This window comes from Rhinolophus sinicus, chromosome 3, assembly GCF_057876585.1.
Source record: "Rhinolophus sinicus isolate RSI-liver-muscle chromosome 3, RSI-T2T, whole genome shotgun sequence".
NCBI lineage: Eukaryota > Metazoa > Chordata > Mammalia > Chiroptera > Rhinolophidae > Rhinolophus > Rhinolophus sinicus.
In genome coordinates, this window is record NC_142503.1 from 197,506,101 (window position 1) to 197,528,934 (window position 22,834).

The window sequence follows — 22,834 nt, forward strand, 5'->3', positions numbered from 1 at the left end:
GTTTTTCAAGTTTGACTCCTGGGCAGTGCTGGCTCTCTCCTCCCACTCCTACTTGCCCAGGTGTTGGGGGTGGGAGTGTTCAACAGGTTACTGGGTGGTTCCTGGTGATGGTGGAGACCCACTGCTAGTTCTGTTGGGTGGTGCACCCAATGGACTTTGGGTGCCCAGCTGAGCACTCACAACCCCATTCCTGTGGCACAAGGCACAATCATGACCCCTCACCCTCACCCTGTGGGTGGCCCACCCCTTCGCCATCCAGTGGGCTCCCTTCACCCCTCTGGGTGGTCTCAGAGTGGACTCTCCAGATGACCTCTGCTCCAATTACTGTACACAGCGTTGTCTGCCCCCAGGAAAACTTGGCTCCCCACTGTGCGCGTTGCAGAGAACTGCATGTTCTGGGGACTGGCCAGGTGGGCTTCTGACTGGCCACCCCCAGTCCCAGTGTCTGATCATCCCTTACCTGCTGATTTCTAACCTCTGGTCTTCCTGCCCTGCCTTTGCCTCTCCCGCGCCCCCTGCAGGAACCAGAAGGAACGAGTGTTAGTTCCCTGTCTTGCCTGGCAGTGGGGACCCCACACCACTCCACGCTCTTGGCCTTCTTGAGGTGTCACTCACCTTCCTCCCCAGGTGGTAGTGGATCACAGTGATTAGGACAGAGGCTCTCAGGTGGGCCTGGGAGGGTGAGGAGGTTACAGATTCTGTTCTCACTCAGGTGACTGAAAACTGAGAACATGTCCTGAAAATGTGCAGCTTTGGGGAGTGACCATGGATACGAGACTATTCAGTCGTGTGTAATGTCTGCGGTCCATCCTTCTGCAGGTGGAGTGGTAGAAGTTGAAGGCCGCTCACCTCGAGTGGGCCTCAGTAGCCACCCTGCACCTCCTTCCCCAGGCATCTGCCCGCCCACTCTTGCACATGCTGCCTTCTCTTCAATCCCGGCACCTCCCCCTCCGCCTCTCCATCCGCACTGGCAGACTTTATTCTTGCCTCCTACTTCCCTGAGAGCAAATGGAACAGTCGGGGAGAACTTCCTTTCAGGGCTCGGCCCCCACAGCTGCCCCCTTCCCTGCACCGGGCCCACGCACCCTTCCCACTGGGACACAGGCTCCTGGCCAAGGACAGCAGACCCCCCCATCCCTCCCACTGCTCAGCGACCCTGCCCCATCAATGCCCCCTTTCTCCTGCACCATCACTTTTCCTTCTCTTCTGCATCATTCCCATTTTTATATAATATGCTTAAAAAAACCCCACAGCAACCCTTGTCTTCCCCCTCTCATTCCATGTAACGGCCGCCCCCTGTCTCTGTACCCCCACAGCAAACCCCTGAGAAGCCTGCCTGTCTTTGAGGCCCTGTTCCTCCCTCCTGTTCTCTCTTGAACCCACCACCCCATTGGGCTTTGGCCCCCCACCTCTTCAACTAACCTGCTTTGGCCAAGGTCCTCTCTGGAGCTACCACAGAGGCCACACTGGGTCCCCATCTTGCCTGGCCCCTCAGCAGCCTGGGGCAGACTGATCTCTCCTTCCTCCTTGAAGCCTCTCTCTGCAGCACCCACTCCCCTCCCTCCAGCTCTCCTCCAGCCTCCTCAAGTCTCCTGCGCGGTCTCCGTGACTCGTCCCTTTGCTGCCTGTCCTTGGGCCTCTTTTCTGTCTACACTCCCCTCCTTGTGGCGGAATCCAGTGGCTGGGCTGTAGATGCTGCGTGCCTGCTGAGGACTGTTGCATGTATCTCTCTAGCCCGGAGCCTCCCCCACCTCCAGCCTCAAGTGTCTACCTGCTTCCTTTCCATGGGAGACAGGCACCACCAAGCGGACAGGTCCACCGCCAAGCTCCCCACTGAATCCGCTTGCCTCAGGTTGGTCCCCAGAAGCCAATGTCGAGATAAGAATCTAAGTGTAAGTAGTTTATGAGAGACAACTTCAACAGGGCTTGGGGATTGCCTAGAGAGAGGGCCAGAAAGCCAGAAAAGCAAGTTCCTTCTGGGGACAACTGAGTGTAGCCCCCTGAGGAACTGTGGGACCTGGGGAGAGCACATGTCGCTGAGCTGCCCCTCTGAGGTGGAGGGCTTGGGGTCACTGGCGGAGGGAGGGCTGCTCTAGGGGTGTTGAGCTGGAGTTTCCAGGCCGCCCCTTCTGCAGGCAGAGACCAGGGAGCCAGCAGTCTCAGGGCTGGCTTTTGGCAGCCTGCCCACCTGCATGGACATGGGCAGGGGGTGGACGATAGGGTCCGCTGCCCTCAACAAGCCCCTTCTCAGTCCTGCTCACCTGAGGAAATGGCAGCTCCACCCACTGTCCCAGTGGCCCAGGGTCATCCTGGACACTCAGCACATCTGCATGGTCAGCAAGTCCCCTTGGCTCTGCCTTCAGCGTACATTCAGAATCTGACTTCTCACCCGCACTGGTCTGAGCCCTCCTCACCTCTCACAGCCCCTTCCCTGGTGCCCCTGCTTCCATCCCGGCCCCCTCCTCACCCCTCTTTCAGCACTGCAGCAGCAAGAACGATCCATTTAAAACCCAAGTCAGAGCCCGTCTCCGCTCTCCTCAAAACCCTCCAGTGGCCCCCATCACCGAGGTCAAAGCCAAAGTGGTGACAACAGCCCCCAAGGCCGTCTGCGCTCTGCCCCACCCTGGTACATGCTCCTCCAGCACTCTGCTCCAGCCACACTGCCTTCCTTGAACTTACCGAGCATATTCCCTCCTCAGAATCTTTGCACCAGCCGTTCCCTTTGCCTGAAATGCTCTTCCCCTAGTTTCCTTCGCAACTAAGTCCCTCTCTTTTTACATCTCACATGACACCTTCATAGAAGAACGTTCCCTGACCTGCTTGTATAAAATGGCCACCCTCATGCCTATCCCCAGCTCTCCTTACCTCCCCCTCTCTGATCTTTCTCCCATCACTCTCTAACTTCATGTTTATTTATTTGTTTATCTATTCTGTCTCCCCCCAGGAGAATGAGTTCACTGACCCAGAACACCCCAATTGCAGTTTTGTTGCTACCCATTCTGTAAGCAATAGTAAGTGACCTTGACTGGAATAGAGTCAGAGAGCACACAGGAAGCCATGAATACCTTGGGACGTGCCTCAAGGCAACACCTAAAAGCTTGTTTACAATCTGGTGATCACATTGCAGACTTAGCTTGACCCTACCATCTCCTAGTGAGGACTGTGGGGCACCTTGGTACCAGCACCTTGGTACCAGCTGCACAACTGTGGGCATGTGACCTCACCTGCCCAGCCTCGGCTGTCCTACCTGTAAAATGGGTTAATAATGGACTTATACCTCCAGGTGGTGTGAGGAGGTCAGATGGGGGTGAGACTTAGCATGGCACCCTGCATATGGAGTGTTCAATGAATGTCTCCAGGTAATTCCACACAATATAATTGAGTGCCACCTCCTGACCTCCATACACCAGGGAGATGGTTTTCTTCCTCTCCATCTCCTCTCCTAGGAGGCCTCTGGAGCCAGTCAGACCCAGGTTTGCATCCTGCCTGGTGACCCTGAGCCAGTGCCATACCTCCCCGTGCCTCAGTCCTCCCATCTGGGAAGTGGGTCTAATAACGCCGACTTCACAGGGTCTTGTGGGGAAGGAACACACACTTTAATGGTGACTTCTGGCTATCTTAATGTTTCCCATTTCTTCTAGTTTCCTTCTAGGACACCTCCCCTACTTTTGGAAAAAGGATGAGGTTTGTGGCCGCGTGCTCCAAGATGTGTTTTTGGATTGGTGGGTCCTTAACTTGTCCTTTGTTGCCCTTATTCCAGTCTAGGTCCCTCCCGGGTCAGCTCCCTTCTGCTCCCCCAGTTCAGCACATACACTCCCTCTTCCCTCGTCCAGATTACTCCCACCCTCAGCAATTCCTCCTGAGTGGAGAGGCAGACCAGGCTTGTTCAAAAGGCAAGCTCTGCCATTCGCCAACCCCGTGGCCTTAGACCAGCCATCTCTGAGCCTCAGTTTCCTTATTTATAAACTGAGTGGGAGGTGTTACTAGATAAGAGTCATTTTTTGGGGTGGTGCTTTACACTTTTCAAAGCATTTTCAAAGACATGGTATTGCTTGATATCCAGCACAACCTTTGGGGCAAAGGAAGAGTGTAGCAGCCCCATTGCATGGATGTGGAAACTGAGGCCCAGTGGGGGACATGACTCAGCAGTGAGTCAGCCCCAGGCCCTTGGTGAGCCCCCTCCTGGGATGGGATGCCCTGTTTCTCCGGCTGGGCCGGGGCTGGTGGTATTCATGTTTCCAGTAGTTGACAGCCTCCTTTGGGTGACTTTGGTTTCCAGGGCTAAGAAGTATGGGCCCGTTGTGCGGGTCAATGTCTTCCATAAGACCTCGGTCATCGTCACGAGCCCCGAGTCAGTCAAGGTAGGAAGCAACATGGTTTTCATGGGGATAGCCCTCCCCATCCCTGGGGTGGGGACATGAAACTCGGCCTGGGGGATTAGAAGAGAACTGTTCAAGCCACATGCATTTGGAGTGGTTTCCCAAGGATCCAAAAGGGAATGGCATCTTTTCAACCACCCACTGTTTGGTGGGCTCTTACAAGCAGGGCTGTTAGATGTCATTGAGTGGGGACTTTGCCGTGGGACCCATGTGGGTTGGGAGTCTGCCCAACTAGTGCACACACATTTAGTTAGTTCACCTCTCAGCCTCAGTGCCTTCATCTGCAAGGTGGGATTATAACCCCTCTCTTTCAGGGCTGTGATGCGAATTAAATATTGATAAATTTATTTAACAAATACAAGGTCAAAAAAACCACTTAAACAGTGTTTACATAGGTCATGCGCTTTTCTGTGTACTTCTCAATTATTAACCCATTTAATCTGATAGGGGTAGGATCTTATTAGTCCCCATTTTTGAGATGAGGAAACGGAGACAGGCAGTATTAATTGGCCTGCAATGTGTGCAGGTTGGTGTCTGCTGTGTGGGTACCAAGAATGGCCATCAGATCACCTACTTGGGAGTCAGCAGAACTGGGCTCAAATCTGGGCTCTGCCACCAACTGGCTGTGGGACCTCGGACAAGTTACTTCAACACTGTGGGCCTCAGTTTCCTTGTCTGTAAAATAGGGGATGTTGCCTTTCTTACAAGTAGTTGTGAGAATGGAACTGAAATAAAGTATGTGAGACTAGATCCAGCCCTGCCTGGCACACAGCAATTGCTCAGTAAAGGATGGTGCCGTTATTCTCACAGTGGGTACTCAGATGATGTGTAGGGTGAATCTCGGCATGGTTGTGGTGTCACGAAGAGGGATAAAGTACAACTGAGGTCCGAGTCAGGAGGCAAGTGGAACAATTATGGTGTCTTTAACAGGATGTTAAAAATAATTTTATTTTAAAAGGTTTAATTTCCAATACAGTCACAGTTTAAGACTTTTAAAAGCATGCTACCAAAAGCCATACACAAAATCCTTTATGATGTTCAATGAGAAAATGAGTTGAAAGGTATATATTAATATGATGACTTGCATTGAGACATATTCAAGTATTAAACCAACCTTGAATTCCTGGTCCTGACACAGTTTGCTCCTTAATACGTGGATACAAGGATACAATTTGTTCATCTTTTGTTAAGAATTTTTGTTTCTATCTTTATCCTTATAATGCCTTTGTCTGGTTTTGGTATCAGGTTAATAGGCCTCATAAGATGAGTTGGGAAATGTTCCCGCTCTTCTATTTTCTGGAAGAGTTTATATAGGAATGGCATTATTTCTTCCTTTAATGTTTGATAGGATTCGCCAGTGAAGCCACTTGGGCCTGGAATTTTCTTTGAGGGAAGTGTTTTTTGTTTCAATTTCTTTCATTGATATGTGACCATCCAAATTTTCTATTTTTTTCTTGAGTTTGGTGTCTTACAAGGAATTTGTCCATTTCTTCTAAATTGTTGAAACTATTGATATAAAGTTGTCCACAACATTTATTGATTATCTTTTTAATGTCTACCAGATCTGTGGTGATGTCTCTCCTCTTTCATTCCTAAGAATAGTAACTTGAGTTTTCTCTTATCTTCTTGATCAGGCTAGCAAGAGGTTTATCAGTATTAGTCATCTTTTCAAAGAACCAGCTTTTGGTTTTCTCCATTGTTTGTCCATTTCCTATTTTATTGATTTCTGCTCTTTATTATTTCCTTCCTCTACTCACGTTGAGTTTAATTTGTTCTTGTTCTACTATTTTAAGGTGAGAGAGTAATTGATTTTTGACTTTTTCCCCCTAATATATGCATTTAAAGCTATTCATTTTCCTGTAAGCACTACTTTAACACAAATGCACCACACATTTCAGTATGTTGTGCTTTTATTTTCATTCAGTTCAATATATTAGGTTGGTGCAAAAGTAATTGTGGTTTAAAAGGTTAAAAATAATTGCAAAAACTGCAATTACTTTTGCACCAACCTAATAATTTCTAACTTCCCCTGTGATTTTTTTCTTTGAATGATAGATTATTTAAATATGTGTTATTCAATTTCTAAATATTATGAGATTTTCCAGATCTTTTCTGTTATTGATTCCTAATTTAATTCTGCAAAGTCAGAGAAAATACTGTTCATGATTTCAATCCTTTTAAATTAATTGTAGCTTGTTGTATGACCTAGCATATGGTCTATCTTTGTGCATGTACATGAGCACTTAAAAAGAATGCATATTCGGGTGACCGGTTAGCTCAATTGGTTAGAGCGTGGTGCTAAGAACACCAAGGTTGCCGATTCGACCCCTGCATGGGCCACTGTGAGCTGCGCCCTCCTAAAAAAAAGAATGTATATCCTGTAATTGTTGAATGGAGTGTTATAGAAATATCAATCAGGTCAAGTTGGTTGATAGTGTTATTCAAATCTTCTAAATCCTTACTAATTTTCTGTCTACGTGTTCTTACAATTTATGAGAGAGGAGTGTTGAACTCTCCAACCACAATTATAAATTTGTCTATTTTTACTTTCAGTTCTATCAGTTTTGCTTCATGTATTTTTAAGTTGTGTTATTAGGTATGTGTACATTGAGCATTGTTATTTTGTTGTAATGAATCTATTCCTTTATCTTTAGAAATGTCCCCGTTTATCCTTGGTAATATTCTAATTCTGGCATATGTTTTTTCTGGTATTCATATAGCCACTCTGACTATCTTACGCTTAGTGTTGTATGATATATCTTTGTCTGCCCTTTAGATAGTACCCTATCTGGGCTTTTATATGTAAAGTGGGTTTCTTATAGATAGCAGGTAGTTAGGTCTTGCTGTTTTATAGTCTGACAATCTCTGCCTTTCCATTGAGGTGCTTAAGTCATTTAGATTTAGTGTAATTATTGATATGGTTAGGTTTAAATCTACCATGCTGTTGTTGGTTTTCTGTTTGTCCCACCTGTTGTTTGTTCCTTTCCCTCCTTTCCTGCCTTCTTTTAGATTATGTTTTAGTATTCCATTGTATCTGTACTATTGTCTTATTACCTGTCACTTACTGGTTGTGCTAGGGTTCATAGTATAATCTTTAATTTATATCACTCTATCTTCAAGTAATATTGTATTACTTCATCTCTGTCTACTTTTAAGATTTTCTCTGTATCATTGGTTTCAGAAATTAGATTATGATCTGCCTTGGTTTACCTTTCTTTGTGTTAATTCTACCTAGGATTCTTTGAACTTCTTGGATATGTGGGTTCCTTGAGCATATGCGCTTTTGTAGTATTTGTAATAAACGTGCTAAAGTTCTTGTCTGTGAATCCCATCATCTCTGTTATTTCCGGGCCTGGTTATAGGTCAGAATTTCCTGTTCTTCAGCATGTTTAGTGATTTTCTGTTGCACACTTGACATGTGAATTGTACACTGTTGAGTGCTCGGTTTTGTGTTATTCCTTTAAAGAGTGCTGGACCTCATTCTGGTAGACGGTACACTTACTTGCAGATCAGTGTTATCCTTTCCAGGTTTGTTTTAAGGGTTTTGTAGGGTTGACATAGAGTAGACTTTTACTGTAGAGCTAGTTTAGCCTCACTCCTAAGGAGTGACCCCTTCCGGGGCCTCTAATAAAGGGCTTGTGTCTGAGATTTAACTCTGGCCGGTGGGAACTTGAACAATTCTTGGCTGTGTAAGTTCTGAGAATTATACAGCCTGCAGTTACCCAGTAATTCTCCTTTTCCCAGAAGTTGATTTTTCACCCAGTCTTGGGGGGTTTCACTCTACACATGCACTTGGTGGGATTTATCCAGAGACACAAGGGGTCCCTATGCCGATTTCCACACAGGAGCTCTCCCCATGCGTGGCGCCCTCCTCTCAGGGACACTGCCTGCAAATTCTAGCGTCCTCTGGCCTGCCTGGGTTCTGGTCACTGACTCATCAGTTTGGAAAGGCTGCTGGGCTATATCTGAGTTTCTCCTTTTAGTATCTGTCCTGAAATTGGCTCTAGGCAGAAAGCTGGAGTAATCCTAGGTCACATGGCTCATGTCTTTTTTTTTCTTTCCTTTTCTTTCTCTCAGGGTTCACAATCCTGCACACTGCCTATTGTCCAGTGTCTGAAACAGACATTTCATACGTTTTGCTTCTATGTCTGGTTCTTTATGGAGGGAGGGCAAGTCGCTAGCAGTCGCCCCTTCGTAGGCAGAAGCGTGCTGTCAGGGTGGGCAGCCAGCACAGGCAGCTCGTGCTGGGCCTCCCTCATGTCCCAGAGCCCAGCTCACTGGGCCATCAAAGGGCCCCCAGCTCCAGGGACAGCTGTGAGGAGCTCCCGTGAGGGACCCGGCCAGGGCCTGTGTTGAGGGTGCTGTGCCTCAGTGTGGGAGTTCCTTCATTCAGGTTGGGCAGAGTTGTGCTCAGGGATGTTTGAGAGGGGCCTGGGAGGCCACCCTTTACTATCACGTCTTTGTGCAGAAGAGAAAACCTGTGGGAGTGGGGTAGTGATGGAACTTGGCTTACAAATGATAGTGTTTGAGTGGGGTCCCCAGGATGTGGCTCATGATTCAAAGTCAACCATTTCTTGGGGTTCCTTTCAGCTGAAAAATTGATATTAGATCCCAGATAATACCAGCTGCCCCTGAGTTAATGTACAGTAGAGATGTCACCTTCTGCTTCCCAGCTTCCACAGGCTAAAGCTCAGCATCCCCAGGCCAGGTTTCTCCATCCTCCTGCTGCTCCTCCCCACTCCACACACGTCTACCTGAATGCACCATGTGACCCCGGCTGCCCCTGCTGGGTCACAGCCTTCTCTCCCCTCCCCCACAGCAGAAGGCCTGGATTCAAATCCTGTGGCCACCATTTACCACATGTGTGACGTAGGGCCAGTTTCACATCTCAGTTTCTTTCTCTGTATGGAAGACGAGCACAGCTTAGGGTTGACTGGGCATTAAACGAGCTACAGGATGGTGATTGCACCTGGCATTCTGGAGCACCTGCTGTGTGCCAGGCACCATTGTCAGTGCTTTCATACGGAACGAATTTACTCTTCACAGCAACCCTACCAGACCGGCACTCTTCTTATCCCCATCTTGTAAGATGAGGAAACTGAGGGCCAGAGGCAGTAACTCGAGCTGGGTGGTAGAGTTGTTAGCATGTGGCGGGGTAAGGATGTGGAGCTCAGATTCAAATTCAAGCCAGCTGACTCCATAACCTGGGCCATCTGCCTCAAGAGCTGTCAGCTAATGTTACTGTTGTACCATCAGCTCTTGGTGAGAAAGTTGACCCTACCTCCAGGAAGCCTTCCTTGACTTCCATGGCTGTGTTGGCACAAGCAACACTGAATCTGTGCTGAGTGTCTCGCCGGTGTCCCCAAAGCTCTCTTTCCAGGCCTGCCCCCTGCCCCACTCTGGTTTCAGAGCAGCCTGTGTCCTTTCTTGCTCTTGCCACTTTGGAAGATGGTGAGGTGTGGGGTCCTGGGTGTGGGCATTGGACTGAGGAAACCCCTCTGCACAGCTCCTCAGCTGTGTGGGCACAGGAAAATCACTTCACCTCTCTGTGCCCCACTTTCCTCATCCCTGAACGCCGGGATGCTATTGCTTAAAGACAGGACTTGTGGGGGTTAGGCGCGGTCACGCGTGTGGAGTGTTCACACTCTAGCTGAGGCTCGGCTCAGGGTGACCTTTTGGGGTGTTTCACAAGAGTCAAGGAAACTACTGAGCCCTTCGCAGCCTCTCACGGGTGCAGGAGCTCATATTGCATTTTTTGGGTTGTTTAGAAGTTCCTGATGTCCACCAAGTATAACAAGGACTCCAAGATGTACCACGCAATCCAGACGGTATTTGGCGAGAGGTAAGGCATGGCTCCCGCTGTGAGCAGGGGCCCAGGGGCTCCCGAGCCTCGGGGAAGCCTTAGGGCCGAGGCCCTGGCTGCTGGGCACTCAATGTGTGCCCCAAACATGGTGGCCACCGCTCTTGTCATCAGCACCTTCCCTCTCCCCTCTCCCCTCGCGTGGCAGATGGGAGTACGGGGGTCGCTGAGGCTGGGGCACATGATCACCCTGTTTCTTTCTTATTTATTTTTTATTGTGGTAAAATTCACATACCATAAAATTTACCATTTAACCACATTGGAGGTACAATTCCGTAGCATTTGGTACATTCACAATGCGGTGTCACCATCACCACTGTCTAATTCCAGGACATTTTCATGACCCCCAAAGGTGACCGCACACCCGTCAAGCAGTCCGTCCCCATCCCTCACCATTTTTCTCATCTAGTGCTTGTGTCCCGCAGACTGTTTGGCCAAGGCTTGGTGTCCGAATGTGACTACGAGCGCTGGCACAAGCAGCGGAAAGTCATGGATCTGGCCTTCAGTCGCAGGTGAGTGTGGCTGGAGGCGGGCACTGTGCGTCTCGGCTGGTCAGATGGGGCTGGGCTGCCCAGCGTGGGGGGTGTGGGGGGGCCTCACCCAGGCAGAAAGGGCAGAGGAAAGAGATGGCATTAGTAGTGAAAGAGAGAGACAGGTGGGCCACTGGGACGTGAGGCTGAGAGAGGTCACCACACTGTTTGTGAACATCAAAGGCTGAGTGACAATGGTGCTTGGAGGGGTGACAATCCCTGTCCCCCAGGAGCTCCCCTGGCTCAGACCTCATCATTCCTCATCAGCGCATTTTATTTTATTTTATTTATTATAGTTTTCATTTTGGGGTAACATTTTAAAAATAACTTTGGTTGAGATATAACTCACAGTCCATATTAATCACCCATTTATAGGGTACAATTTAATGGTTTTTAGTATATTCACAAAGCTGTACAACCATCACCTTAGTCAGTTTTACATTTTTATCACCCCCTAAAGCAGTCACTCCTCATTTCCTCTCTATGCCCGTAGCTCCCGGCAACCGCTAATTTACTTTCTGTCTTTATGGATTGTCATATTCTAGACATTTCTCATAAACGGAATAATACAATATATGCTTTTTTTGTGCTTAGCTTCTTTTATTTAGTGTAATGTTTTTGAGGTTCATCCAAGTTACAGGATATATCAGAAATTCATTCCTTTTTATTGCCAAATAAAATTCCATTGTATGGACGTCTGAGTTGTTTCCACTTTCTTATTATCATGGATAATGCAACTCTGAACGTTTGTGTACAAGTTTTTGTGTGGACATATGTGTGTATATCTCTTGGGTGTATACCTAGGAGTGGAGTTGCTGGGTCAGATAGTAATTCTTTCTATATTCAATGTTTTGAGGAAAGTAATCTTTTATTTTGATTTAATTTCAAATTTACAGAAAAATTGCCAGAATAATATAAGGGACTACTGTATGTTTCTTATCCATATTCATGAATTGTTTATTGTTTAAATCAACATTTGCTTTATCATTTCTCTGTATGTACATATAAATATAATTATCATTCTCTGTGTGTGCATACAAATATTTGTATTTTTTAATGCATATATTTTTAAACCATTTGAGAGTAAAGTGGGGACATTGGGATCCTTTTCCTTAAATACGTCTGTGTACATTTTCAAAGAACAGGACATTCTCTTACACGACTATAGTTCAGTTATCAAAATGGGGAAATTTAGCATGAATCTAAAATACAGTTATCTAATCCATGATCTATATTCGAATTTTGTCACTTGTGCAATTGCAGTTATTTTTTTTCCTTGTCTAGGATGCAATCCATGTTCATGTGTTACATTTCATTACCAAGTCTCTTCTGCATTCTAGAACAGTTCTTCGTCTTTCCTTGACCTTCTCGATCTTAAGATTACAGGCCAATTTTTTTGAATGTCCTTCAATTAGAGTTTCTCTGCTGTTTCTGCATCATTACACTCAGGTTATGCTTTTTGGTAGAAATGGCAGAAATGTTGTTGTGCTCTCCTCAGGATATTATGTCAGGAGGCACATGCTGTCAATCTGTCCCATCTCTGGAGATGTTAACTTTGCTCACTTGGTTAAGACAGTGTTCTCCTGGTTTCTCCACTGTGACATTAATACTTAGTATGTAATCTGTGGGTGAATATATAAACATCCTCTCCTGGACTTTCATCGCAGCCTCCTCCCTGGCCTCCCTGACTCCTGTCTTCCTCCTCCAATGTATCCACCTCACTGCCCTGGAGAGAGCTTGCTAAAACTCAGATCTGGCCATATTACTCCCTGGTCCAGAAGCCTTCAATGGGTCCCTGTCATCTGAAAGATGAGGGTAAGACCCCACCCACTGCTAGGCCCCTCAGGCCTTTGCACCATTTCTTCTCCACTGTTCCAGAACCAGTGGGCTTTCTGGCATCTCTGCCTGTGTTTCTGCCATTCCTTCTGCTTTCTGTGTTTCCCAGGGTATCAATCCTGTGCATCCTTTGATACCCAGCTAAGATGTCACTGCTTCGGGAAATTGTTCCCTGACCTTCCGAGGCTGAGTTCATGCTCCTGTCATGCCCACTGCAGTGATTCTCATTCACATCCACCTCGCTCTCTAGATCTCAGGTCCCTGAAGGCAGAAGGCACATTCTGTTCCTAACTCCTGCACCCATAGCACCCGGCACTTCGCAAGTCCTCCAGGAATGCCCATAGAGTGAATGAATACATTAATGAGATAATGAATTGAAATAGTCTTGGTCTTACTGGAGAGTTGCCAGGAGTGAGAATGAGAAGAAATAGACTGGAAAGAGGCATTTATTTAATAAATACTTTTTGTGCCAAGAGCCAGGGCTACGAAGGCCATCCAAGGTGACATGGTCCCTGCCCTCAGGAAGCTTTGAGGTTGTAAGAGGACATAGATTCTAACCAGATGACCATCCACAGTGTCCATGGCTTAAATATCAGTGGCATTGTCTATGTGAATGCTTTCCAGGACACAGGACCTTGCATTTGAACAGCACTTTACATTTTCTTAAATGCTTTCATAGACATGTTTACTTTTAAAAATTAATTGTGGTAATATACACATAACATAAAATTTACCATCTTGCCCATTTTTAGGTATACAGTTGAGTGGTATTAAGTACATTCACATTGTTGTGCAACCATCACCACACGTTTAAAATTTTTATTTTCACAAAAAGGTAGTTATTTAAGAGATGACTATTTTTTTTGGAAATGTAAAATTTACAAAGTTGTATGAAAAAAAGCTTTGGGAGATCCCTGTAAATGTTTTACCCTTGCTAAATTCTAATTCACTAATGAGAGAGAGAAAAAAACTGGTGAGTTTCATCTCCAGCCATTATTCTTGTAGAATATCATTATATACTTTTAATAAACTTGTGAGAGTAAATTGCCAGTTTCTGCTTTTTCAGATATTATTTTTACTGAAAGACCTTGGTCCCAGTTGTTTTCATAAAAGACAAGGGGTTTGGGATTGTACTGTACCACTAACTCTCCAGCCCAGAGTTTATACTACAATAGCTGCAAGAGATTTGGAATTGGTCTGATACCAGCCACATGTTACCCAAATAGTCAATGTGAATATGATTAAAAAAGAAAAAAGACAATTACAAGTCTTTTGCAAATAAATATATATTTTCAAACCATATAAGTGGTATGATGAAAAAGTCAGAGGTGCTATGGGAGCATGGGGTCTACTTGGGTCTCAAGAGACATTTCCCTAAGGAAGTGGCTTTTGGGTGTCCATCTGGAGAGTAGGCAGGTGTTAAGATTGTAGCAGAGCATGGGGATGTAGGGTGGCAGAGAGGAGAACTCCAGGCAGAGGGGACAGCATGTGCAAAGGCCCTGATGTGGGAAAGAGCATCGTGCTTTGGAGGAGCTAAAAGGCAATTGTAACAGAAAGGCAACACTGCAGGTGGGAGTCAGCAAGGGGCAGAGTCTGCCTCTTGGGCCCAGGTGAGGATTTTTGCTCCCTCCTAAGAGTGACAGGGTGCTTCAAAGTGTTTTAAGTCGGTAAGGGACCAGAACAGAGTGGCACTTTTAGTCGTGGCCTGGGCCATAGAGGATAAGATTCGCAGCCAGAGTGGGGTGGGGGCTGGGTGGTAGCAAGCACGAGGGTACCAGGGTCTGTGCTAGAGCCAGGAAGCCAGAGCAGGGTTGGTGGATGGGCAACGAAGAGCTGACTTTCTTTGCTGATTTAAAAAACTGTCCTTTTGCATCTCCCATTTTCTCTTTTAAATGTTTTTAAAAACTTCCTATTTGGAAATAATTTCAAATATCTAGATAAGTTTCAAGAATAAGAATAAGAGAAAGAATACCCCTATGTTCTTTACCCAGATGGTTAACATTAAAAATTGCTCTCAATTTCAAAGGCAGTGCTTTCTGTCAGTTAAAATTCAAAATACATAATGTGCAAAGTAGCAGTCTACCCCCTTCCCACTCACTTGAGGATACCATTTTTGTGAGTTTGGAGCGCATCCTTCCATACCTCTTCCTAAATTCTATACCTGGCAGATGATCTGGGTAGCTGTCCTAGGGCAGGGGTGCTGTGGGTTGGGAGCTCTGGGTCTGAGGGCTCATTTCCATGTAGGGTTGGACACCATGATTGCTCAAAGGCAGGGAATGAAATGGGAAAACAAAAGGCTGCAGATAGCAGCCCTGGGCAGGCAGATGGGGGAGAGTGGGCAATACCAGCAAAGAGGTTGGAAGGGAAGCTTCATGGGCTCTGGAAGCCAAAAAGGCCTTTCTTCTCTTCCTTCCCCTTGTCCTCTAGAATTTCTATGCCTCCACGTCCCCTTGAGGTCAGAGTTGAGGGGTCCAGTGGCAGATGGAGGACCCATGGAACCACTGGGACAAGGGCAAAGGGACAGCAGTCATCCTGAGTGGAGGAGAATGGTGAAACCCCAGGGCTTAGTTTGATTACTGCAACTCCAGTCTAGGAGCTGGGCCTTGAGGGAGGCCAGCAAGGCTGGGAGGGGCCACAACTGCCATCTACACACTGGCCCCTGATGAGTGTGCTGTTTCTTCAGCTCCTTGGTTAGCTTGATGGAGACATTCAACGAGAAAGCGGAGCAGCTGGTGGAGATTCTAGAAGCCAAGGCAGATGGGCAGACACCGGTGTCCATGCAGGAAATGCTGACCTGCACCACCATTGACATCCTGGCCAAGGTGATGGGTGGAGGGCAGGGTATGTGGCGGGGTGTGCCACGTGGAGCAGGGAGTGTGGCGGGGTGTGCCATGTGGGGCAGGGAGTGCCATGTGGGGCAGGGCGTGTCACATGGGGCAGGGCATGCCACGTGGGGCAGGGTGTGTGGCATGATATGCCACGTGGGGCAGGGCGTGTGGCGGGGCGTGCCATGTGCGGCACAGGGCTTTCTTCCCTCCCTCTTCCCTTTCTTTGACTTCCTCCCCACCCTCTTGATCCCCCACACATCAGTGGCCCCTTCTCTGGGCTGAAAGCTTCATATCTCCTTGATTATTCAAAAAAACCCAGTGAAATTGGGCCTACTAATTCATTCTCTAGAAACGGACACAGAGAGGCGTGGGGAGTGGCCTGTGGCTGGTCAGGGGCAAAAGCAGGACTGGATCTCAGGTCTGCCTGACTCCTAGCCCAAAGCCCACCTCCCCCTTGGCATCCCTCATGGAGTAATGGCTTGGCTTTTCACCTTGGCACACCCAGCAGTGGCCCAGATAACCCCAAACCCGGGCAAAGACAGGCAGGCAGCTGGAGTGTAGGGACTGTTGTGAAGAGTCATTGTCATTCAACAGTTCACTGGGAAGCTGAGTGTAGAAAGGACACACAAGGAAGGCTGCATGTTCAGGGAAATGCATCTTGTTAAGAAAGGAGGCTGACGTTTATTGAGCAGCTACTATGTGCTACTTAACGCCCACCACGTTCAACGGGGTCAGAATTATCATGGCTCCTTGTAAGGAGTCAATGACAGGACGCACATCAGCCCTTAGCCCAGGGCCTGGGTCTCTAACTGAATGGTGCCAGGTTCTGAACCGGGTCTTTGGTCCCCCTGTCCCCCAGGTCTCACCTCTCCTTTCTCTCTCCCCAGGCAGCTTTTGGGATGGAGACCAGCATGCTACTGGGTGCCCAGAAGCCTCTGTCCGGGAAAGTGAAACTGATATTGGAGGGTATCAGCGCATCCCGCAACACTCTGGCAAAGGTACTGCCTCGGCACCCCTTCTGGTGACCAGCCGCTGGAGCTTGTGGTGTCCTCAGTGCTTTTTTTTTTTTTTTTTCCAGAATGAGTTTTGAGTTCTGGTATGTATGTGTGAAATGACTTCTGAATCAGTTAGGATTTGCAAACATTGCCTCAAGTAGAGGCTCAAAATGAAAATAGTTTAAGTAAATTAGGAGTTAATTTTTCTCTTGTGTAAAATGATCCCTGAAGCAGGCAGTCTAGATTGGCTATGATGGCTCCACAGTGTCAGATGTTCCTGGGTTTTTCTTTTGTCCACTGTCTCCAGCCCATCACCTCACTGTCATAAGATGGCTGCTGCAGCTCCAGCTATCACCTCCTTGTTCTAGGCTTGAAGGAGGAAGAAGGGAGAAAGGAGGTAGTTGAGTTGATTCTCAGACAGATGCCCAGGACCCCCTCATGTTCTTGGGACTTTAGCCTCTGAGTTTGCGGTCCTCTGATGCCATCCCATCTTTTCGGCTATTGGTTCCACCTCACTTTCCTGTGGTGGTGGTTTCCTCTTAACCACCTCCAGCCTTCAGGAATCCCTTCTTCTTTTCCAGTGATTCCTGGATGTTTTAAGGCATCTTTTCCATCATTTCTAGGGATTTTGTGCAGGAAGGGGAAGCCGATGGATGCTTGAGTTTGGGCCTGCCATCTTGATCTAGTCTGCCTGGCTACTTTATCTTTTCTAGAATTTTCTCGCATTCTTCTGCTCAGCTTGCCAGTGCTGCTGTGGATTTCTAAAGTCACGTTGCAGTTGTGGGGAGAGGGGAGAGGGAAGTGTATGTGTTCTGTGGACCATCTTCAGCTGGAATTCTTGTTTAGTTTATGCCTGGAAAATGGAAGCAGCTTCGTGAGATTCGCGAGAGTGTCCGCTTTCTGCGCCAGGTTGGCAAGGACTGGGTCCAGCGGCGCCGGGAGGCCCTGAAGAGGGGGGAGGACGTCCCTGCCGACATCCTCACACAGATTCTCAAAGGTGCGGGGCCTCCCTCCGAGGCCGGGCGGTCGGGGTGTCTCCTGTCAGAGTGGTCCGTCACAGATGGCTCCAGATGGCTCTGGCTTAAGGGGAGAAAGACGGTGGGGTTTTGATGAGCTGTGGGGAGAGGGAGCAGGAGTATGAGTGTCACAGATGTTCCTGCCAGCGCCCTCAGCCTCTCCTTGTCTTTCAGCTGAGGAGGGGGCCCAGGACGATGAGATTCTGCTGGACAACTTCGTCACCTTCTTCATTGCTGGTTTGTAGTTTCAGTGGGGACCAAAGGTTCAGAGCTGTGCAGAAATGATGGGCACTGTGGATCCCTTAAGCTCTGCCTCTGAGAGATTTCTCGGGCCATCAGAGCAGGATTCTGCTGTGGAATTGGGGGTGGGGTGGTGGCTGGGATGAGGGGAGCAGAAGCCCCCTCTCTCTGCTTAGGGAGGCCCAGGAGGCCCTCTTGGCGGTATCTGACCTGGTAATGGAGCTGGCAATCATGGGGTCTTGTGGAGCTGGGATTTGGGGCTCAGGAGAGCTTGGCCATGTGAATTCAAGGTACTCCCTCATTCAGAATTTGTGGGGAGGCCTTCAGTAGACTAACACAAAAAGACACGCTAAGCAACTTCTTGAGCGTCTGTCTTCACCTAGAAAGCTCCTATTCACCCCTCAGCGATCCCTCAGGTGCTTCTTCCTCGGGGAAGCCCTCAGTGATTACCCCAACTCACCAGGCCCCCAGTTAGACTCTCTCCATAGGGCCCAGAGCTCTCTGCCCGCATGTCTCACAGTTTAAGTTGTATATTTATTGGTGTTATTCCATGCAGCCTGTCTCCCCAGCAGATTGCATGCTCGGTGAGGGGTTATGCTGTTTCACCCACCTGTGTGTTCCCACGGCCCAGCACAGTAGGATCTGTGAAGATGGGATGAAATGAATGAACAAGTGAATGGATACTAGGCTCAGGGAAGACAGGCGAACAAGAGGAGGGACCATGCACAGTCTGATGGCAGTGACAGACAGACAGACAGAGACAGAATTGCTTGGGAACCTTGCCGGGCAGTGGGTTTTCAGAGGAAGGAAAATAGACACAGCTTCCCTGCCTCCCCTGGGCTCCTGCAGTGTCTGGACACTGAGTCGCAACTGGCAATGCAGGGCCAGGGCCAGGCTGGGACTTCTGGATGCTTCTCTCTCCGTCCCCAAACCCTCCCTGCAGGGTGCCCTGGCCATGACTCTCCTCCTTCCCTCCCCAGGAGCAGGTGGGCCTCGCTTCCCAGCACCTACTTGCTGTGAGGTGTAGGCCCTTCTCTAGTGTTTGAGCAGGCCCGCAAACCCCTTGGCTGCCAGTGATTGCCACCTGGTAAGCCACCTGCCCCTTTAGAGGAAATTCCTGTGACACGGATGGTTCCCTCCTAGGCCAACCGGGAGCTTTGAATATCAACTTGGCCAGATCCTACCAGAACTCAGCATCGGCCCTCCTGCAATGAGCCCTGCCCTCTGAGGGGGAAGCCACTGGCAGGCCCTCTAACTGGAGGTGTGCTCTCTCCAGATCTCAGGGACTGGTGCTCACAGCTTGGGGAGAACATAGCCATGGGCTCGAAGGCCTTGCCTGACTTGAGTCCCAGCTCTGTTCCTCTGGCTCTGTGACCTCAGAGAGACACATTCCTCCGAGCCTCAGCTTTCTCTTCCGCAACGTACGGATGCACATCCCTCTAGGCCAGGCAGGGCTCGAGGACAGCTGGAGAAAGGGCCTGTTGGAGTGTGGATGTCCGGGGCAAATGCCATTTATGTGACTACACTGGCTGGCACAGGCGTTGTCGGGGTAGAAGGCGTCTCCCTATCTGTATGCCCACCTCAGCCTTGAGAGGCAGAAGTGAGGGGCTGGGGGTCTCAGAGACCAGGCCAGCAGCAGCTCCATTGTCCCATGTGGAGCTACCACTCTCTTCCTTGCCTGCAGGTCACGAGACCTCTGCCAATCACTTGGCATTCACTGTGATGGAGCTGTCACGCCAGCCTGAGATCTTGGCGAGGTATGGAGAGGGGGGACCAGAGGATGCAAGGCTTCCCTTGACGTTGGTGAAGGGGTTTGTTTGATGTCTTGTTCCTAGAGGGCCACCTGCTCCCACCGCCCATGGCTGAGCCCCCTGCATTGTGTCCTGCTTCTCTGCAGCTCAGGGCCTTTGCACAAGCTGGTCCCTCCTCTGACAGTTCTCTCTGGAGAACTCCTCTGTCTCCTCCCAGCTCATGAGTGTGTTTTCTCCTGGGACTATTTGCTTTAAGTCTATTTCAGTCATGAAACTGGAAGCTCCAAGAGGGCAGGGACTGTGGCTCTTTCCCTCCCTGTGGTGTATTTAGTACCTGGCCAGGTGCTGGCACTGAGGACTGAAGAGAATTCCAGCTGAAGTGCTGAGGGAGTGCTTGTCTTTAGCTGGCAGGACAAAGGAGGGTTTCCCTGGGGACATGGCATTTGAGCGGGGCCATTGGTTTCCTTAAATACAAACAGGTTCCCTCAAGGACTGTTGCCCAGACTGACTGAGCCAAATGTAAGAGCATTCTGAAAATGCCACCAGGCTTGGGGTGTGAGCGCTGGGGACGTGGGAAGAGGTCTGCGATCAGTCGTTATCACCAGCATAAAAGGGCGGACGTGAATGGCTCCTTGAGAATATAAAATCATTTATTGGGTTTCTAAAAAGATATAATAATAATGTGCTCTTTATTAAAAAATTAGAAAAGAGAAAAAAGTTAAAATAGTAATAATAATAAAAAATCTGCCTGTAGTGCCCACACCTATCCAGAGACAGTTCATGGCTAACTACTGAATTTTACCATGTGTTTTATCACAATATCACCCCCACATTATTGTGACCTCTTCCCAAATCCACTTTTTGTAATATTATGGTAATATATGTATATGAAATATATATACATATATATTATATATAATATATAATATGTATATTACATATATACATATATTTGGCACCCTCTGTATGTGTGTGTGTATGTGTGCGCATATGCGTGATATATATATATATATATAGCCAAAAAAATGTATACCCATTTTAAGAAAGGAAAATTGTATTAAAATTGCAATACTCAATATATACTGATAACAAAAGATGAATACAAGTCATGTTTGACTTCTGCAATGATAAGAGATGCTCAAAGTGGTTACCATCAGCGTCCAGACACTTCTGATTACGGCGAACTACTGACTGAGCAACGTTGACCAAAGTGTCCACTTGTATACATTTTTTAAACTGTACAGCTCAGTTCATTTACCATTTTAACTATTGTCAACTGTACAGCTCAGTGGCATTCAGCACTTCACCTTGTCCTGTACCCGTCCCCACCATCCATCTCCAGAACTTTTCATCTTTCCAAACTGAAACTCTGTCCACATTAAACACTAACTCCCCATCCCCCTCTCCACAACCCCCAGTCCCCTTTCTGTCTACGGTTTGAACACTCTGCCTCATTTAAGCGGAGTCCTTTTGTGACTGGCTGTTTCAGGATAATGACCCCCAGGTCCATCCTTGTTGTAGCCCGTGCCAGAATGCCCCTCCTTTTCAAGGCTGAATCCACACCGCCGTATGGACGGGCGGGCGGTGTTTGTCCCTTCGTGGACACTTCGGTTGCTTCCACCTCTTGGCCCTGAACATGGGGTTGCAAATATCTACTTGAGACACGACTGTCAATTCTTTGGGTTACACATTTAGGAGCAGAATTGCTGGATCACATGGTGGTCCCATGTTTAACTTTCTGAGGGTCTGCACACTGTTTTCCACCATGTGCACCGGCACCTTTTGTGTTCCCACCGGCAGTGCACAGGGGCTCCGATTTGTCCAAGTCCTTGCAACACTTGCTCTTTTCTGTCTTTGGTGACAGCCCTCCTAGTGGGTGTGAGGCGGTCCAGTCCACTCTTAGGGCTGCATACGATTCTGACAGTGCACACCCCAGGCAGGCTTCATTCAGCCAGCATCCCTGCTCCGCTCAGTCTGCCATTCCCAGCTGCGGGCAGCTGTGGCCCAGGCTGAGATAGGCGTCTCTGTGCAGAGGCCTTGTTCTGTGACTCACTGATTTCCTAGTGCCGATTCCCAGCACCCGACACAAAGGGCGAATGTTGTAAAGGGCCCTGGAACATCATTCCCACCTGCTTGGGCACCTTGTTTTGGATGTGGTGGCTCCTGGATATCTTCAACAATGGGGTGGCTGGGCAGTGATCACAGGTGGGGAAACCCTAGGCCCCTCTCTGCATGCTTCCTTCTATCCCCCTTTCTGAAAACTCATGTGGGGACACCTCTCCTTAGGGATGAACTTGCCTTTGTCTGACCCAACAGGCTGCAGGCCGAGGTGGATGAAGTCATCGGTTCTAAGAGGCACCTTGACTACGAGGACCTGGGGAGACTGCAGTACCTGTCCCAGGTGTGGGGGTGGGAGAGAAGCTTCTGGGCAGATGTGGGTCAGGTCAGGTCAGGCCTGCTGCCTCCCTAACCCTTTAGAACGGGTTCTCTAGCCTCCCTGCACATGAGAATACCCTGGGAGATGGAAGAGATTTCCCATGCCTAGACTGCCCCTGGGCAATGACATCAGAGTTGCTGGGGGGTGGGACCCAGGCAGCAACATTGCAAAGGTGTCCCAGGGAATTCCAATATGCAGCCAAGGTTGGAAACCAGCCCTTCAGTGAATGGAGCTGTGTTTGCACTTACCCTGAGCTTCCCACCCAGGGGGCCAGGCCCAGCAGCCCCCTCCCCTGGAAGACAAAGCACAGCAAAAGACCTTGCCTGTGCTGTGGGGGTTCCCAGGATGGTGGGAGCCCTGGTTCACAGGTAGGCCTGGCTCCTGGTCTGGGCTCTGCCACTGTGGCTTTGCACAACCTCCTTCTCCTTTGGGGCCTCAGTTTCTCTTTCTGTCACAAGAGAGGTTGAACACAAAGGTATCTGGGCCCCAGTCCTGGGTGGGTACACATCCAGCACTGCCAAAGGGAGCAGAGATGGGCTGGGACATGTTGCACCGAATTTCCTGACTTCTCTTGTCATCTCCCCGTGTGGCTCTGCAGGTCCTCAAAGAGTCGCTGAGGCTGTACCCACCAGCATGGGGCACCTTTCGCCTGCTGGAGGAGGAGACCCTGATTGATGGGGTCAGGGTCCCCGGCAACACCCCGCTCCTGGTGCGTGGGGCCCGCCTGCGTGTCCTCAGTGGCTAATTGGGGCTCTTCTCCGAGGTTGCGCCCTGTTCTCACTGGCCGCCCTTGGTGTTCTCACTTGAGTCCTCACCATAACCCTGTGAGGTCTCTTTCTCCCCATTCACACTGTCCAGTGTAAGATGACAGTGGATGATTCCGGAAGGCGGGTGCCCCATTTATAGGTGAGGACGCTGAGGCTCAGAGAGGTTTTTAGCGGTTGGTTCTTTCGTTTTGTCTT

The 22,834-nt window shown here is 48.7% G+C and overlaps 1 protein-coding gene across 2 annotated transcripts in view; it reads left to right on the forward strand.

The window, feature by feature from the left end:
• Positions 1-22,834, forward strand: part of CYP46A1 (cytochrome P450 family 46 subfamily A member 1) — a 30,008-nt gene that overhangs the window by 3,161 nt on the left and 4,013 nt on the right. Inside the window, exons 2-12 of one of the 2 annotated variants that reach the window (XM_019751594.3) lie at positions 3,642-3,722; positions 4,280-4,361; positions 10,148-10,221; positions 10,665-10,751; positions 15,289-15,427; positions 16,321-16,431; positions 17,275-17,425; positions 17,619-17,681; positions 19,369-19,441; positions 21,752-21,836; positions 22,471-22,581. In XM_019751594.3, the coding sequence (XP_019607153.1) occupies positions 3,642-3,722; positions 4,280-4,361; positions 10,148-10,221; positions 10,665-10,751; positions 15,289-15,427; positions 16,321-16,431; positions 17,275-17,425; positions 17,619-17,681; positions 19,369-19,441; positions 21,752-21,836; positions 22,471-22,581 (1,057 nt within the window). The remainder of the gene's footprint in view (positions 1-3,641; positions 3,723-4,279; positions 4,362-10,147; positions 10,222-10,664; positions 10,752-15,288; positions 15,428-16,320; positions 16,432-17,274; positions 17,426-17,618; positions 17,682-19,368; positions 19,442-21,751; positions 21,837-22,470; positions 22,582-22,834) is intronic. The other variant, XM_074326947.2, reaches the window with a different exon arrangement.